The 17,327-nt window shown below is 51.2% G+C and overlaps 2 protein-coding genes across 2 annotated transcripts in view; one reads left to right on the top strand and one right to left on the bottom strand.

Moving 5' to 3' along the window:
• Window positions 1-84: 84 nt before the first annotated feature.
• Window positions 85-6,551, bottom strand: YARS1 (tyrosyl-tRNA synthetase 1). Its single transcript, XM_067311661.1, has 14 exons — window positions 6,516-6,551; window positions 6,276-6,343; window positions 5,733-5,879; window positions 5,425-5,600; window positions 5,019-5,148; window positions 4,595-4,675; window positions 4,149-4,241; window positions 3,711-3,846; window positions 3,383-3,468; window positions 2,448-2,583; window positions 1,917-2,011; window positions 1,576-1,769; window positions 1,274-1,415; window positions 85-916 (listed from the first exon to the last, which is right to left on the bottom strand). Exons 1-14 carry the CDS (start codon window positions 6,529-6,531, stop codon window positions 806-808), a joined length of 1,611 nt encoding a protein of 536 aa, XP_067167762.1. The 5' UTR covers window positions 6,532-6,551; the 3' UTR covers window positions 85-805.
• Window positions 6,552-7,450: 899 nt separating this feature from the next.
• LOC106493295 (uncharacterized) overlaps window positions 7,451-17,327 on the top strand; it is a 27,026-nt gene continuing 17,149 nt past the window's right edge. The window contains exons 1-4 of the mRNA XM_067311650.1: window positions 7,451-7,528; window positions 8,013-8,149; window positions 9,815-11,164; window positions 12,260-12,364. Of these exons, the coding sequence (XP_067167751.1) occupies window positions 9,956-11,164; window positions 12,260-12,298 (1,248 nt within the window). The 5' untranslated portion in view covers window positions 7,451-7,528; window positions 8,013-8,149; window positions 9,815-9,955 and the 3' untranslated portion in view covers window positions 12,299-12,364. The remainder of the gene's footprint in view (window positions 7,529-8,012; window positions 8,150-9,814; window positions 11,165-12,259; window positions 12,365-17,327) is intronic.

Raw genomic sequence — 17,327 nt, 5'->3', positions numbered from 1 at the left:
ACTGGTGTTTTGCTTTTCCCAGCAGCACTAAAACGCAGCAGCAGCGAGGGCTGCAAGAAGCACGGACAGAAGGGCGCAGCGAGGTGCAGTCAGATCGACATTTTATTTGGGTTCATGCCAGACAGATGGTTCCCGAGTCAGTGTTTAGGGCTCGTGCCCCCTGCAGCCAGGCCGAGCCCACACCCCCCGGCCTCCCACGGGCTCAGGGCAAACCTGCCGGTAGAGCCTGGGCTCCTGGCCGAAGAGCAGCACGAGCAGTGGCCCTGGCTCAGGCAGGGCGAGCGTGGAGCAGGGGGGCTCGGGCAGAGGGGATGGGGTCGGCCTGGCTGCCAGGCAGCTGCCCCCAGCCCCGTTAGCAGCAACACAGGTTTGAGCCAGCAGCCTTCCCTCTTAACCCTCATTGCTTCACCCGGCTGTGCTGTCCCAGAGACAGGACCAGCAGGCAGGGCTTCCAGTCTGTGGCACAACTGAGAGCGAGCCTACGGCTCTGGTGGGATGCCTGGAGACACGTCACACATGTCACATGCGTCCCTTACCCATGGTGACACCAGAATCAGCCCAAGACACAGGCCCGAGCAGGCCCAGGGTGAGGGGGGTAGCGGAGGCAGCTCTCCAGGAGGCCTCGCACTGTTGCAAGGGGTGAGGGGGGTTGCAAATTCAGTCCCCAAACCCCTGCGTCCCTCAGGGCTGAGCCCCCTGCTTGGGGCGCTGTGCGAGGAGAGATGGCAGCGGGCCGGGGAGGAGAGCCTGGCTGGAGTGGTGGAGGGAGCCAGGCAGGAGGTACGAGCAGTGGCTCTGACGCTTGTTAGCCGATGCTCCCCCCCTTCAGGGTTTTACACGAGATGCTCCCCAGCTTGGTCAGGAAGTTCCTCTGCTTCCACTGGGCAACGCAGTCCTGGGAGATGCGGAAGTCGGCCTGGGGAGCAGAGGGGAGGGAGATGGGGGTCATACCTGGCCATCCAGGCTGGGGCTGCCCATGGGGCAGCGGCGCCTCCCCTCAGCTCACAGAGCCGCGGAGGATTATCTCCTCCCAAGCTTTGGCCTCACCAAACCTCCCGGGGCGGGAGGGGAGGCCCTGCCCAGCCTGCGCCCGGCCGGGCCAGCAGCCCACAATGACGACAGCAAACACAGCACTGAGCGGGGAGTAGTGAGATTGGGGTCACCCAGAGGTGGGGACACGCCAGGGCCCACCTGGCCCCAACCGCTGCCCTGCTCCACTCCCGGAGCCCCCGTTGCTCCGTGCCACGACTCAGCCCCTCGCGCTGGCCCTCACCTGCAGCTTCTCAAAGACCTTCTTCTTCGGCTTGAGCTCGTCATCAGGCTCCCCGCCCTCGTAGCCCTCCACATAGACGCGCTCCCCAGCGCAGCACCCGGCCGGCGGGTCCAGGGGCTCCACCTGCCGCGGCTCCCCCACGCTGGGGAGGGGAACGGAGGAAGCAGGGTCACCCTGAGGCCGAACCCATCTGCCCCTCAGCGCACCCAGAGCTGGGGGCTCGGCTGGGATCACCGTGTATTCCTGCACCCTCCCGGCTCTGGGGCTGGGGGTCCGGAGTGCGCCCTGGCCCCATCCCTCACCTGGAAGCGCACAGCACCATGCCCTGCGACTCCACACCCCTCATCTTCTGGGGCTTGAGGTTGCAGAGCAGCACCACCAGCCTGTCCTGCAGCTGCTCCTTGGGGACGAACTGCACCAGGCCGCTGACCACGGTGCGAGGCTCGGGCTCGCCCACATCAATCTTCTCCACGTACAGGCTGTCCGCATCCGGATGCTGCCAAGCAGAAGCAAAGGCCCCTCAGCAGGTGAGCAGGGAAGCGGACTGGGGGTAGCAGAGAGGAAAGGGGCGACCCCACGTGTCCACCAAGTGCCCATGTCACCCTGTGGGAAGGTTACTTCCCATTGCCTATTGTGCCCCTACCTTTTCCACGCTGATCACTTTGCCAACGCGGATGTCCAGCCGGGATGGGACCACGTTCTCCGGCTCCGAGTTCTTGGTGCCCTTCTCTGCAGGCTCTGCAGTGCAAAGGGAAGAGTCGTGTCACTCAGTGTAAACCCAGCCCCCAGCCAAGCCCCGGGGAGCCCCGAATGCTGGATCTGGGCCCTGCTGAATTCCCTGCTTGTCTCTGTGACACAGAGCAGACAGTCCCTCCTCCACTTTGCTGGCATCTCAGGCAGCGACAGAGATGCACACTGGCATCTGTCCTCTCCAGGGCAGGCAAACAGCCCTCGCGTTGGCCTTTCCTAACCCTGCTAATGCTCAGTCATAATCAAATCTGACAGCCACCAGCCAAGGACAGGCAGGCAGAGCCATGCCAGACACTCTCTGGGGCTGCTCCCGAGATTAAAGTTCCAGGATTTCTCTCTAACCTCAGCCCCTGGAGACATCTTCTCTTAGCTTGGCTCTGTGTGGCCAAGGCCCCATTTCCCTGCACTCCCAGCACCTCCTTACTGGCTTTGGACGGGTCGGGATATGCTGCACTGGCTAGCTTCTTCAGCTCTGGCTTGTTGAATTTCTCTCTGATGGGGTCAAGCAGTTTGTTCAGGGCCACTTCCACCGAGTTCTTTAGGTCTCCGGGATGTACGACCTGTATTGCGACAAAAAGCCGGATTCCTGGATGGTTTCCTCCAGCGCAGGGGGAGAAGCAGAATTTGATTCACTGATCTAAGGCCAGAGAGGTGCTGTGATCTCTTGTCTCTGCTCCAACAGACACAGATCTTGGCATTCTTCCCAGGACAAGATTAAAGCACATCTGGAAAGATAGCCCTCGCCTGGAAGGGAGATGCAGTTTCCTGTGCCTGGACTCGGTTAGACATACAGGCATCTCAAAGGTGTTAGGAGATACTTTAGCTTAGAGGCCTCGATAAGGGTGCCAGCTACACAGGCGAGGGCTGACTCTGTCTGGGGAGGAGACAAACCCTTGTGAAAACACCTGGCGTGGGTGACTCGGAGCTGGTCGAGACAGTCCCGCAGCAAGCACAGCCCAGTGTCACCATCTCCCAGGAGTAAAGAGCAAACGCCTGGAGACTGGGTAGGAACAGGAGACCAGGCAGGGCTGGGAGACTAAGCCCAGCACCTGGCCTGATTCCCCTTTGGACAAGGACCCTCTCCTGGATACTTTTGCTCACACTGGGAACAGCTTACAGTCCTGCACCATCCACTCACCTCCTGGCTACTCCAGGCTCTCCCAGCTGGGACCACCCTGGCACCTGACAGCCGCTGGGCCACACTCTGCTCCCCACCTCTCCCCCATGCAGTTTTCCATCTCCCACTGCTCTCAGAGCCCTCCCCGAGGGCACTGGGAGCCTCACAGACACACACCTGTGCCAGGAGGGTTTCCAGGTCCACAGCAGCTGAGCGAGCGTTCAAGCCCTCCCTGCACTCACCTGCTCAGCGAAGTCCTTCTCCAGGGCTTCGTAGACTGTGTAGGTTTTGTTTCCTCCCCATTTTTCTTCTCGCAGAATCACAAACTCTGTGACGTGGAGATTTTAAGGCTCAGATTAAGCGGAGATGAACTCAGCCAGATAAACCACCCCACTTTGCCCAGGAGCTGAGGGGGAGCACAGCAGGGCCTGCGAAGCCACTGGGCCCTGTGCCCAGGCCTTGCCAGCGCGGGCTGGGGAGGGGGCCCTCAGTGGGCGGTCTGCTCTAGGGAACACAAGCTCCCGTCCCCTCCTCTTACCCTCGGGAAAGACTAGCACCAGAGCCCCTCACCTGACTTGAGAGGAAAGAGGACGTGTTTGATGAAGGAGAGGATGCCGTTGTTTTCCACGTTTCCTGGCTCGCAGAAAGCCTTCTTCAGCTTCTTCTTCACATCCTCCTTGCGGTCTAGAAGGTCGATCTTTGACTCCTGGAGGAAGGGATTCCCTGGAGTTGAGCTGTGCGTGCAACTTCTCAGAGCACCCAGTTTAACACTCACTGTGAAGATGAGGGGTTTTCTTTCCTTCCCCCCCCCCCCCCATCCACAACAGAGCTACTTCCCAGGTTCCCTGGGGACTGCCACCCTTTTTCCAACCTCTTGCCCAAAAGAGGCAACCATGCTGGAGTTCTTAGACCCCAGCACAAGGGAAGAGAAGGCGGCACCTTCTCTCCCAGCCCTAAGCCCCTTCGCTTTGCAGGATCCCTGATCACAACCACCATTCAGGGACCAACCTCTTCTGATGAGCTCATTTTGCTGCCTGTTAGACCAGGAACCATTGGGTTCATCAAATGGATGCGCTTGGCATAGCCCAGAGAAGGAAGGTACTGGGGAAAAACAAGGAGGCAAGTCATGGGAGAGCTTCTTCTGAAGATCAGCTTTAACCCACAATCCCTGCTTGCTCCTGGTTCCAGATAACCTTGAGCATGGTAACGGGACCAGAAAGCTACCACGGGATCACAAGGCCCCAACAGCCACAGTCAGGGACAATGTGGCAGCACAACAGGTTTCACAGACACCAGAGCTCTGCAGACTGCAAGAGCAGCAGGAGGAGCTGCGAAGAGCTCTGTGGTGCTGAGTGAAACCATGGATGTGCTTCTCCCAATGGATTAGCAAGTGTTTGAGCCCTGCACCAGGCTCCAGCATCGTGGCAGGTTCAGAAACAACCCTCGTTCCTGACCTTCTCTGCAAAGGTGAAAATCTTCCTCTGATCAACTCCTCCAAACTGCGCGTCGACCTTGAGGTACTCCTCGTCCAGGGCCTGTGGAGAGACGCAGAGCCAGCCTTGAGCCTGGCCCCAAGACTCCCCACTCCAGCTGCGCTCCGCCTTTGGAGATCCTGCCCATCCTGCAGGATCTGCCCAGCCTCCACCTGGCTCTCCTGCCCTGGGCAGACCTGGAGCTCTCTGCACTGCCTGCTGGCCACAGGCCTGCAGCCGGCAGGAGCTGCTGTAAAAGCAGGTCCATGCCAGAGCTGTGTTTTGTGCTGCTGCCAAACATAATATTGGGGTGGAGTATAATGACCTTGGCACAGGCATTCAGCCTCACACGTCCCTGCTTCGCCCAGCACCTCCCAGGCGCCTGCCAACCTGCCTCGCTACGCACCTGCAGGCCTGGGTAGAGCAAACCGCTCAGCAAGGGGTGCTCCACCTGCTTCACCACCTCGGCTCCTGCCTTCTTCGCGTCGTGCTGCGTGACCACGGACGAGAGGCGGTACACGTCCAGCGTGTACTCCCTGTGGGGAGGGATAGGAATTAGCACTGCTAGCATCAGGGAGCGGGAAATCTCTTAGAGCTGGCTCATGCAAAAGTGGTTCTGACTACGCAGAGAAGAGCCTAGACTTGGAGACACCTTCACTGTGCTGTCTCACCACTCTGTCATTCACGGAACAAAGTATCACACTTCTGACACACTGCTGGCTCCTCTCAGGAGCAGAGGTGCAATCTCAGACACACCAGAGCCCCGTGTGAGGCTCTTCCTTCCCAAGAGGATCAAGTGCCCCGGGACTCACTTGCTGAGCTGGTAGTCGGTGCCCCGGACAAACTTCAGCTTTTCCAGGGGCACTCCGATGCTCTCCAGCATGGCTTTGATCACGTTCTCGTAGTAGCGGGTGCGCAACTCCAGCAGCTCCCAGGGGGCCTTCATGTTGTCTAAGTAAGCATGGAGATCAGCGAAGAGTATTGTCACCTAGTATAGAGGTGGACAGAGATGCTGGAACATCACACTTGGGGCCACACTGCCCAGAGGAATTGTGCATTTCCACCCAGCCAGCGTGATGACAAAGCCCCCGGGATCCGGGCTCCCAGTCAGCCCCCGTACCTCGCATCCTGCCTTCAGGAAGTCTGCGATCTTGGACATTGGCACAAAGTAGGCCACATGTGGCTTGCCCGTGGTGGCTGTCCCCCAGTAGATCTTCAACTCTCGCTCCTTCAGGATGGACATGAGCTTATCCTCCCCCAGCACCTCCTGCAAAGGGCCCAGACCCACGTTTAGCACAGCCACCCTCATGGATGAGATGCCCCGGAAACACATTGAGGGAGGCGAGAGGAAGACGAAGGGGAATAACACCCCACGGAGAGACCAAGCCATGCCCGGGCACAGGCTCACCCCCAATGCGGCGTGTGCCCTGGGCTCGTCCCCAGCTCCCAGGCAGCAGAGGTGCGATGGGGAGGACCCAGGGGCTGGCCCAGGCCTCCTCCGCCAGGCCCAGGGGCTGCCCGGACCCGGTCCCCTCGCAGGGCCCAGGGGCTGCCCCGGAGCCGCGGCCGGGCCGGGCCTGGCCTGCCCCGACCTGTGGCCCCCCCATTGCCCCCGGCCCGGCCTGCCCCGGGGCCGGCGCCGGCGCCCCCGTTGCCGCCGTACCTGCAGGTTGCGGGTGATGAGGTGATACTTCTCCTGCGGGCCGGGCGCGGCCTCCATGGCGGCGGCGGCTGCGGGCAACGAGACACCGTCACCGGGGAAACCGGCACAGGCCCCTCGGGAGCCCCCTGCGGCCCTGCCAGGGCTGGGAAGCCGGTTACCGAGGAGGTCCCGGAGCCCCCCCGGCGGATCCCCCGCCTCGCCCTCCCCTCCCCTTCCCGCCGGCCCCGGGCCCCTACCGACCGTCCCCCGGTTGCATCAGCTCCGCTCGGCGCTCGCCTACCCACCCTGGGCGTCACTTCCGCCAGCGGGGGCAGCCGCGCGCCGAGCTGGCGGATGGGGAGCGGGGCGCGCGGCCCGGCTGCGGCTGCGGCTGTGGCGGCGGGGCGGGGCGGGGCGGGGCGCGCGGGCGCGGCCGTTGGGGGCGGGGCCTCGCTCCGCCAATGAGCTCGCGCCTCGCGCGGCCGCCCGCGCCGGTAAGATGGCGGCGGGTGAGTGGGCGCGGGGGCCCTGCGCAGCCCTGGCGCGGCCCGGCGCTGGGGCGAGGCCTGGGAGCGGCTCCCCGCCGTGAGGCGCCCACCGACGGGGGGCCTGAGCCCTGAGGGGACCTGGCAGGAACCGGCGCTTCCAGCCCGCCGGTGACCTGAGGCGGGGGTTTCGGCGGGCTGAGGCGTAACCCCGTTTTTTACTTTATTATTATTTTTTTAATTTTATTCTTTTATTGCTCTGTGGGGGCCGGGTCCCAGGCGGGCCCGTTTCCCCGGTGCGTGGGCAGTGCAGGGCCCGGCCTTTTGGGCTGCTTCGGCCACGGGTGGTGCTGAGGGAGCAGGAGCAGGCCCGTGGGGGGGAAAGCCAAGTGTCCCTGAAGCAGGGGCAGGTCAGTAAGCAGGTACAAATAAAGCCAGTGACTCAGGAGGATGATAAGGAGGAGGAGTTAGAGTTAGCTTGAAGGTGAAACACACCGATACAGAGATGAGATTGCTGTTCCTGTATCTCAAGGCTTTGCTTTTCCAAAGAAGATGTCCCACGTGATGGGAATCATGGGGCAGAGGAGGCTGTTGCCCTGCGGGTTTGTGCCTGTGCTCTCTAGCAAGGTCCCCTTGTTCCTCCTCAAGATATAGCTGAGGAGCAGGTCACAGAGCCGCAGGGTGACAATGCGAGCCTGTGAGCTCCATCAGGGAGTGGAACGGACCAGAGTGCCAGTGCGTGCCGCTTGGCAGAACTGCACCTCCGAGTAGCTTTGTCGTTGGATCTCGGTAAACACTGGTCATGTTTAATGAAGCCTGTGCTGGAATTCCCCCGTACAGCTTGTGTAACGCTCCTAAGATTGGAAAAAAACTATCTTGAAACCTTTCTCAGATAGTCCTAGCAGTGCGCAAACATAAGGATGCAGGTCAGAGGCTGCTCGTGTTGTGGCTGCTGTGAGCCTGCCTTGTGCTCCCCCCAGGAGAACGGCCCAGGCCCGGCCCATCCCTGGCTCCGGTGCTGGTGCTTTGCAGCCAGGGTGAGCTGGCTCAGACACGCTCTGGCCATGCAAGTGCCTGGGCTGGAGCGAGGGAGGGGATGAGAGGGTGGGGGCAGGCAGCCTTGTCTTGCATCGTTTTATGAGCCTTTTAAACTGCTGTGAAGCATTACCCTAATGTGAATCCTTAAACAACCCCTGAATTCAACACATTTTCTTCTACTCAATACTTAGTCCTGTCTGTTTTGACTTATAAAACTCTCATCTGGCCCTTACAGAATCAGCACAGCTATGGGAAGTGGCAGGGGATTCTGTCTGGCCTTGCGCGTCACCAGGCGCATTGTTACCTAAGTTCTGCTTCCAGAGTCAGTTGATGTAAGGCAGTACAGACCCAGCAGAGTTTGCAGTTAGTAAGGTGAGTTGGGAAGGTCATAGCAGTAAAGAAACCATTTCTGTGTCTGTAACTGAGCATGTAAACAGCTCTGAATGCACTGCTAAGACAGTTCCAGCAAAAATGCTTAAAACTTGGTTCTGTGTCAAGTTGTTATTTGTTAGGAACTAGAAGATCAGACTGCTGTACCCTGTAGGATCAAATCAGTGTTGAATTTGTTTTTATTTGCCTTTTGTTTCTCTTCGAAGCACTTGAGCACCTGTAGCTAAATTGCAGAACTCTAGGCAAGTCGTAACTATTCAGGGCTATTCATGACTTTGTATGTTCTTGTATAGGTTTTTGTATGTGTGTAGCTGATTCCTGAGATATTTTCTTCCTTCTTTGTGGGTAGAACATCATTCTGAAAGTGCTGGCTTTTTATTATTCAGACAGAATGATAAGAGAAGGTAGCAGGGCTGCCTGATTTTCATTTCTGGAGTGGGTAAATCTCCTTTTTGAAAGCAGTAAGTAGTCAAACCAATGGAAAGACAAAAGATATTCCTCTAAATCAGTTGGTCAAAGAAGAAAGGAAAGTCCTGAGTCCAGATTCTCCTGCTGGTTCAGAGTAAAACACAGGGCTTTCAAGTCAGGAGATTCATGTTGGTGTGAATTTTTGCTGAGATAAAAACAGGTTTTGTTTGTGGATATTTTTAAACCATTGAATTTTACAGGAAGGTTTTTATCTTTTGCCCTTTCCTTATAATATGCATTTTGTATGAGTGTTTTTATGACTGTAATATGCTACTGAATGTCCTTTTAGCTCCTTGGCAGAGTTAGTCTTCCATTGCTCAATTTTTCCTAACCAGAAAAAGACTTTTTATTTGTTTAGTTTCTTTGAAAGATAGGATGTGGGGGGTTGGGACAAAGGAAGGGTTTGTGAGGCTCTACTTAATACCTAAAGTATGCTCTGTTGCTTTAAATGTGAGGTGGTAAAGAATGTAATTAGTGAATACTGTTTTCAGGTGTTACAATATAGATATACAGCAGCTTCAGAGGAGATGGTACAGACTGGTAGTGATGGGTGCTGGTATTAATCCTGCTTGATAAAGCATGCTGAACAACCTTGTGTATGAGAAAACTTATAAAATGAGAGACTAGTTATTGTTATATTTTGTTAAGAGCTAAAACAATCAAGAGTAGAGGTAATAGAGACTAGATAATGTTAATGTTGGAATGCTTACTCAGTAAACAGATAAGTATTTATTGGTTCTTCCTTATTTTTGTGTGAGAAAGGCTTATTTAAGTGAACAGTGGAGATATTGAAATGAGTGTTTGTGTTTTGTCGGATATTTACTTGTGAAACTGTGTTGGATGATGGGTGGTGACTCTGGTTGTGCTCTTAGTTTGGTAGCTGAAGTTTGGACTTCTTAAGTAGCTATAGCTGTTTTGCAAGCAAACATCTAATTATGTCTTTAGACTACAGAATCCATTAATTTCTGGAGTAACTGGTGTCAGTAACGCTAAGGTGCCTCATTCCAGAGGAATGCTGGGTATTCTGTGTCAAAGGAAAATCCAGCATTTATCTCGCCTAGCCAAGAGAGTGGCTTGTCTACTTTTGCCTGAGCTAATATTACTGCTTTCCCAGTTATGTTGCTGCTGCTTCAGAAAATGGCTGAGTGTTTTATTTAAGATGTTGTCTTTTGCTGGCAGGTTGAAGCGGACTCTGTTGCTGATTTCCTTTCTGAAAGGGCTGATCAGAGTGGCACCAGGATCAGCTGAGCTTCAGAAGGTGCTTCTGGAGCTGCAAGCAGAAGGCACAGGGGTCACCTAAATACAGGGACCAACAGCAACATGGATGAGCATTCCCCTCACACCTTTGGGCTTTGTCATTTTCATGAATTTAAGCCTACTGTTAATAATACGGTTCCCAGGGCCAAAAGGCCTTTAGATTCCCCCGGGGAGGCTCAGGTCCTGCAGGCAGCTAAGAGAGCTTGTGCTTTGAGTCATCACTGTAGCATTTCATGTCCATCAGAGAAGCTGCTGCTCTGTTCCCCAGATTCTGCCTGCTTTCAAGGATCCCCTCATTTTCTGGATGATACTGGCCATGATGAGCTTGTTGCCAGTTCTTCTGAGTCAAAGTACAATGATGTAGCCATTTCTCTAGATACAACCAGATGTTTTGATGATAGTGAGCCAGATGACTCCTTGTTGGAACTGTCAGACAGTGAACAAGGGAATTCTCCTTTCAATTACACTGAGGAAGAGATCCAGGAAATCTTGGCAGATGATTGCTTGGGATCTGAGCAGTATACAACTAGAAAAAGCACTGTGAGCCAAAATGTAAATGGAGAGAGTGAAAAGGACGTGAGCAGCAGCTGCACTGGGGCATCAGTCATCAGTGAAGATGTAAAGGTAGCATCAAAGATCACAGAGAAACCAAATGTACCTCTGTCTAGGGTGTGTTCTTCATTTGGTTCTGAATATTATCCTGACCTTGCAAATGAAACAATTAATTCAAATGTGAACTGTCTACAGTCAGCCCAAGTAACTGACATGTTGTTTGACCTTGATATTCAGGAGCTTCTAAATCTTAGCCCACTTGATGCTGACTATGTAGATCAGCCTCTGGAGGACAGTCATTTGGAGGAAACCAAAAGAGAAACTTCACAAGCAATGATAAGTGATTGCCTAGAATATGATAAAATCAATGCCAATAACTTGGTTCTCGGACAATCTTTAGAATGGTTGGTGTCTAAAGGGCAGCATAGCCTGCACGTGGATCACGTGGGAAAAGCTGTATTTACAAGCAGAGATATGACTAACTTCCGTGGTGGTCCTGCAGAAACTTCCATGCTCTCTTCTGACCTTGCCTGTGACCAGAGTAAAGCTGATGAGAGTTCAGCACCTGTGCTGCTGATATGTCTCAAGCCATCTCCTGGGTCCCGACACCAAGATGTTTCCAAAGCAACAAGCAGCAATTTTTCAGGGAAATTTGACCCCTCAGAGGATGATGGGGGACAGGAATCTTCAGAAGCTGAACAGCCATCAAACAGTGTTAAAGTAAACACAAATCTTAATTTTTCTAACTAAAACATTTTTAATTCTAGTACTTTTGATTTGTACTTGAGGGCTGGGTAGTAGTGTCTTGTATGCACACAGGTGTGTGCTTTTACACAATAAGTGAAGGCTTTTAAAGCAGGGGAAAGTGTGATTTTTTTGTGTAAGTGTATAAGCAAGACTTACATGAAATGTGCTTTTATTAGGTGTTAATCCTCTTTTTCCTTATCTTTCCAGTTAAGTGATACAGCTGTAGGCCAGATTGGGCAGAAAGAGACAACGGGTAGGAAGAAGCTAGGCAAGGTTATTCCTGTGCCACAGGTGGAGGAAAGGTAATGTCTTAGCCTCTGAATGCCTCTGCATTCTGAAAAATGATCCAGCAGTTCCCCAAAACAGTTTAGTTGGTTGTGTGCTGCTGTATTTCTCTTCCTCTTGTTAAAGTGCGCTGAAGTAGAGGGGAAAGCGTTTAATGTTTTGCCTTGCGGAATACCACAAGGGGGGAAGAATATAGGGCTGGTCCAAATGAGAAAGAAGGTTGCTAAAACAGTCCTGAGCAGGGGTCTGCAGGGCAGGGATAGGGGTGCTCCTGTTGGCGGGGTTCCGTTGCGGATCTCCTTTTGAGCGTGGTCTCCGGCAGGTGGCAGTAGCAGTGCAGCTGCCGGCTGCTGTGGAGTGAAGATTGCTTTTTGCTCTCCAGCACTGCTGTGCCTGGAGTTGTAAATTCAGTTTTTCTTCCCTGTGGCCGCTGCATACCTGATGCATTTTGATGCTCTGTTCATTGTCATTCCCAGTGTGGCCTTGAGTAACATGAAAAATCTGTTACTCTTGAAAGCTTACTGCAGGTTTCTGGCTTGTTAATCAAGACAGTGACTTGCTGGTTCCCTTGGCTGACATCTTCTGTCCTGCTTTGCTCTCAGTATGTTACCTTGCGGCTTTATTTGAGTAAACACTTCTATTTTTATAATCGCAGTGTCCAAAAGAATAGTGCTACAAGGAAGTTCCTGTTGGTACTAGTTCTGTAGGACACTTTGTCCCTCTTCTACAACCTAATTTGACAGGTATTTTCAAGAAATTAACACTGTGTCCTTTATTTTAAAGACTAAAACAAGGGGCAAACGTTTCAGAAGCGGAGCTTGAGCGAAAGAAACATTTGTATCCAGTGTGTGCCTGCCCATGTGAAGAAATCTGTAGATCCTACACCAGGTAACCCACAGATGAGACAGGGATAAGGCTATACCAGTGGGGAGGGCAGGGCGGAGGATATGTCCTGTCCGGAGGCTGGGCTTGCTTCACTTGCATTCCAAGTGCCCTTGCTTTTCAGAGGGAAATAAAAAATGCTTGCTGCACGTACGAAGAGTTCCATGCATACAGTTCCCCTACAGCAACCAGTCTTGGTCCAGGGCTGGTTCAGATGAGCTTCATAGGTTGTAACAGCTGGGAAACATAATACGGGGAGGGGTTTGGAGGGGTGTTAGGATAAATACAGGGATATTATCAAAATGGGGCTGTTGTTACCTGGGAGGAGCAGAGCTGAGCTCTGGCTTGTAGCTGTGTTGGGAGCGTACTTGTTCTTGTCAGCCCATAGCTGTGAACCCAGAATCAGGGAATCTTTAGCTTAAATGCTGAGGTTTGGATCTACTGTCAATACCTTCTTTACTATGCCCCTCAACTGTGTCATCCCAGAACTTTCGCCGACAGAGGTTTAAAGGAAAGTGTCTGTGTAAAGAGCAGCTATGGATATTAACTGAAGAGCAGTATCTAAAGGGTTGATTAGCAGAACTGAGATTTTCTGAAGGGCGAAAAGTGTTCTGGTAGCTTCCAGAGATGGCCTCCCACTGTGGTTATTCTGGCTGTTCATGGGTGCAGTAATTGTCATTTCTTGAGAGTTATAAGAAACTGACAGTTGTGCGGCTCATCGCATGGAGCCTGCACTTATCTGGGCAGCACAAGCAGCTGCATAGCCACGGGGCTGCTTTCCAGTGTATGAATACAGCATAAGTAATGCAGAGGGGACTATGCAAGAAAGCTAAAATGGCCTGTTTTCTCTTCCTTTCAAATTAAAAATGCAAGACGTATATTCTGAGTCATAGAAAATCAGGCAGGAGCTGCAAATGAACAAGGCTGGTGAGTGAAATGGAGATCTATTTTGCTGGGGAAGAGCACTGTCTGTGATGCACACTTTTTTTTTCTTTTTTAATTAAAGCAAACCTCTTATTCCAAATAGTTGTATGCTTGGAATTTAACCCAATAGGCAGAATGGGTTTTCCCATTTGTCACAGAAGAACCTTCTCAGTGGGCTGAATTTGACCTTGTATGGTACCTCTTTTGTTCGCCTGCAGCAGTCTTGTGTATCCCTTGCCTAGGAGCTACAGAATGCAGAATGATCCCTAAAGGAAAATCAGCAGGTTTCAGAGCCAGCCAGGGAATTCCCTTTGGGAAGTGGTAACTGATCAGGTGACTCAGAAATTGTAATCTACTGCTGCTACAAATTTTCAGACCTGTTTTGTATTGCAGGTCTCCTGGCAGTTGCATTGTGGTAGTGTTTGACTTCGTTATCCCCTCCTCTGCATAATCTGTATATGCTTCCTTGCATCCTGTCTCCTGCTCCTTGTTCGTATGTTGTCTGGGTGGATTCCTCAGGCTAGTTATCGTAGGGGCTTTGTCTTTGCACTTGTCCTCATGATATCTTGCACTTGCAAATTCTCTATGAATGTAACTTTCTCATATCCATTTGGGGGGGACTGTGTGCTAGAAGTTACACTGGCTACCACCTATGCAGTCTGAACATAGACTATTTGGAAGAAATCCTTTTTGTATTCTGAGTAAACCTTTCTAATCTGACCATCTCAAGTGAATTGGTAGTACAGAATAACCTGTGGTTCTGGTTGTTCTTCCTCTAATTATAGTTTCTAGAGGATATTCAGTATGAATAGATACATTTATTTGCAGCTTCCCATAGGAATCTAAATGCTGCTGAGGCTGCATTGTAGCAGATGTAAAAATGAGATGCGATTTGAACATCTGCTTGGAAATGGGTGGCTGAAACTGATAATTGACCACGAAAGATTTCTGCCAGCTGACCATTTGTTAGGATTCACACTTCATTATTGCCCTTTATTCAACAGTAAATAGAATCATATCCTTCCTGATGAGATCCTCCTCAGCAATTCTGGTTGATTCTGTATCAGCCTACAGAATAATGAGGCCCCTACTTTTATGACTGTGACTCTTGGCACTGAATGTTAGTACACTGCTGCTTAGTCTTGTCCTTAGCAATGTATGTAGCTGTATAGGCCTATATTTTAAAAGGGCAGGGGAAAGATGAACTTAACAGAAAAAGTATCTACCTCTCTAAATGCAGCCTTCTCTTGTTTTCTACCCAAACATCTGTACTTCAGGAGATCTGCTTTCGCAGGTCATTAGCATTGCAATTGTGCATGTGGGATAGTACTTTCACCACCTGCTGCTCAGACAACTATTCTCATGTCATTTGGAGGAGGATCGCTCTCAGCAGAGTCATGCACCACCTGGTAGCTGGAAAGCTGTGCTAGCTCCCATCTGACCTCCAGCCACTGCTTTCCCTCAGAGAACTTCTGCTAGCAGGACTCCACTAGGCATTTCTCTCTGAGGGCTGGTTTGTTTGATAGAGGTTTAATTTCTGTTATTTTGGAGAACTCTTTATAATGATGCCCTCCAATATTATCAGACTTCTTAGAGCCTGAGAGGGACCTGATAGATTATTTTCTTGTGTCCCCCTTGAGTCAAAGGGAGGGGAGGAGGAAATACCTTATAAAGAACCATAGATGTCTGATTATCTGATCTTGTAACAGTGAAGATCAATACCTTTAATAAACAGCCATCCCAGGTTTAAGGAGATGGAAAGGTAGATGAGAATATGGAAATCTATGAAGAAACAAACCTGTGAAATACAAATGAACACTGTGCCAGTAGCCTCTGCCTTGAAACAGTCTGGTCTGTTGACTGGTACTGAGCTTGCTGAGGGAAAGAAACCTTAATCTTGGAACAGTTTTTCTTACCTGCTAAGACTCATTTTCCTTGAATAGAAAGCGCACAGGGAAGGTACAGCACTTGGGCTGAGCTGTCATGAAGGAGGAACTACAGTTATGGCTGAGCCTAGGAAGGAGGTTTGAACTAACTCTTCAAAGCAAATGAAATCCACCTACAAACCCCAAATTTCAAGAGGGATGTGAGATGGTGTTTGGAGTGAGGGAGGGGGGTAGGAGTTGATAAAGCAGGTTGGAAAGAGGCTTACAGTGAGGGGCGGGCTGTATTTTGGGGACTGGTAGGAGTTAGCTGCTCTTAGCAGTGTGATGCTCCCTGGTCTACACCAGTGTGGTCCAGGGGCTTCTGTGGGAAACCACATGGCTTCACTGTGCAGATACTTTTGTTGAGAATAATCAGAGCTCCTGGTATCTAAATCAGAGTGGAACTTGTCTGGAAATCTCATCCTAAATCTGTAGTTTGATCTTAACTGTTCTGGAAGGATGGAGGATGGACTATGCCCAAGAAGAAAGGAAACAGACTGGTGTTTTAAATTCTGTTCCATGGCAATTCACTTATCCAGGGTCTCATTGTCCCCTTTCCTTGTGTGTCATGGCTGTAAGGATTCTTACTCTGACCCTTGTGTTAGATAGTTAAATAAGGCACTATGATAATAGCACTCTCCAAATATTTGTTGGTGTTACACTCTGCTCCTGGGACACTCTGCCTCTTGTAGAAGAGCTGAAACCTCTTACTAGTGTGAAGCGCTAGTGAGTCAGCCGGTGTTTAGTCTCGCTTTCTGTTGCTGAATTAATTTGCAGACTTTAAATATTTGCTTTCTGCTTTAGGAAAGGACCACAGGAAGCATTCAGTCGATGGGAATGTCAGACTTTTTTGGTGGTGGTTTGTCTTTTTAATAATAAATACCTTGGAGGTACTTCCCCTAAGCAAATTCTCTCAATTTTCCTTTGTGGTGGAATTTTACTTCTGTGGCAATGTGCTGTAAAAGAAAATTCTGACTAACTCCGAGGTGGGAGTGAGAAGGTAGCCAAAGAACTTGCAGAAAAGATCAACCCCTAGTTTCTTTTTTTAGGAATGAAACTGTTGGCCAGGCTCTGACCTTGATTCTTCTTTGGGTAAAGGTAAATTGAGCGTAAGGTCAGAAAAAGGGAAGTTTGGTTAATAGGCTATTCCAGGATTTCTCTGCTCCTGGGAGTTCTTGAGTAGCATAGAAGCAGAAGTGACAATTTTACGTCCATCTTTTACTGTCACTAAACTCTGGTAGTAGTAAAGCAGTCCTATTCATGCTTCTCCCTGCTGACCTAAATGCTAGTAGTTTTGACAACTTTGTCTTCCCTCAAGTACAGGGGTTGAGGGTGGAGCCCCAATAGTAGCATCCCCCTGTTTCTGGGACCCATCTTGACTGTGGCTCAGAATGGGAAGGAAGGGGGACTTCTGTGTAGGAAGGCTAAGAATTTGTGAAAAGTTGTGATTTCTTCTAGTCACGCTCACATCTTACAGCTTACTGCTGCCAACATTAACTGTTGTGTAATGTGACAGTGAGAGTTTGCCTTTTGTAAGCTGTCTTGGAGTGCCTCCCTTCTTCCTCAACAGCACAGCCCGAAAAGGTGGATTTTCAAGAATGTTTCAGAAATCCTCTCTAGAAGTGTCTTTTTGACAAGAAGTTATTCCTTTGGGCAAATAAAAGCTGATACTGCAGTTTATGAAGGAGACCTGGATTTGCCCAAGAGACATAATGTTCCCTTGAAAGGAAGAAGTGTTACGCAGAACCATGATTCACATTAATCTCATGACTGCAGTGGCAGGATGGAAGAACCTTTGCATTTCTACTGGACAAGGGCACCCACTGCTGTGCTGAGAGCACCTTCAGACAATGGACTTGAACAATGGCAGGACTCCAGTAGAATTAACTTTCACTTAGCCTGTAGTACCTGTTTTGAGTGAACAAAAGGACAAACACTACATGCAGGGTTGGAGCTACTGGTCATTTCATGGTTTGTGATACGAATACAAGGATTCTTGCATTTTGCTGAACCACCTCTTGTCAAGGAGTCAGTGCGAGGCCTTCAGGACTGCTTTCTTGATCTGTAGAGGGACTGGTTCTGGTAGCCAGACAGCACTGTCTATATGATCAATAGTTCTA

Source organism: Apteryx mantelli, chromosome 27 (assembly GCF_036417845.1).
Source record: "Apteryx mantelli isolate bAptMan1 chromosome 27, bAptMan1.hap1, whole genome shotgun sequence".
Taxonomy (NCBI): Eukaryota; Metazoa; Chordata; class Aves; order Apterygiformes; family Apterygidae; genus Apteryx; species Apteryx mantelli.
The sequence above is the reverse complement of the archived record's forward strand: the minus strand, read 5'-3'. Positions and strand labels throughout refer to the sequence as shown.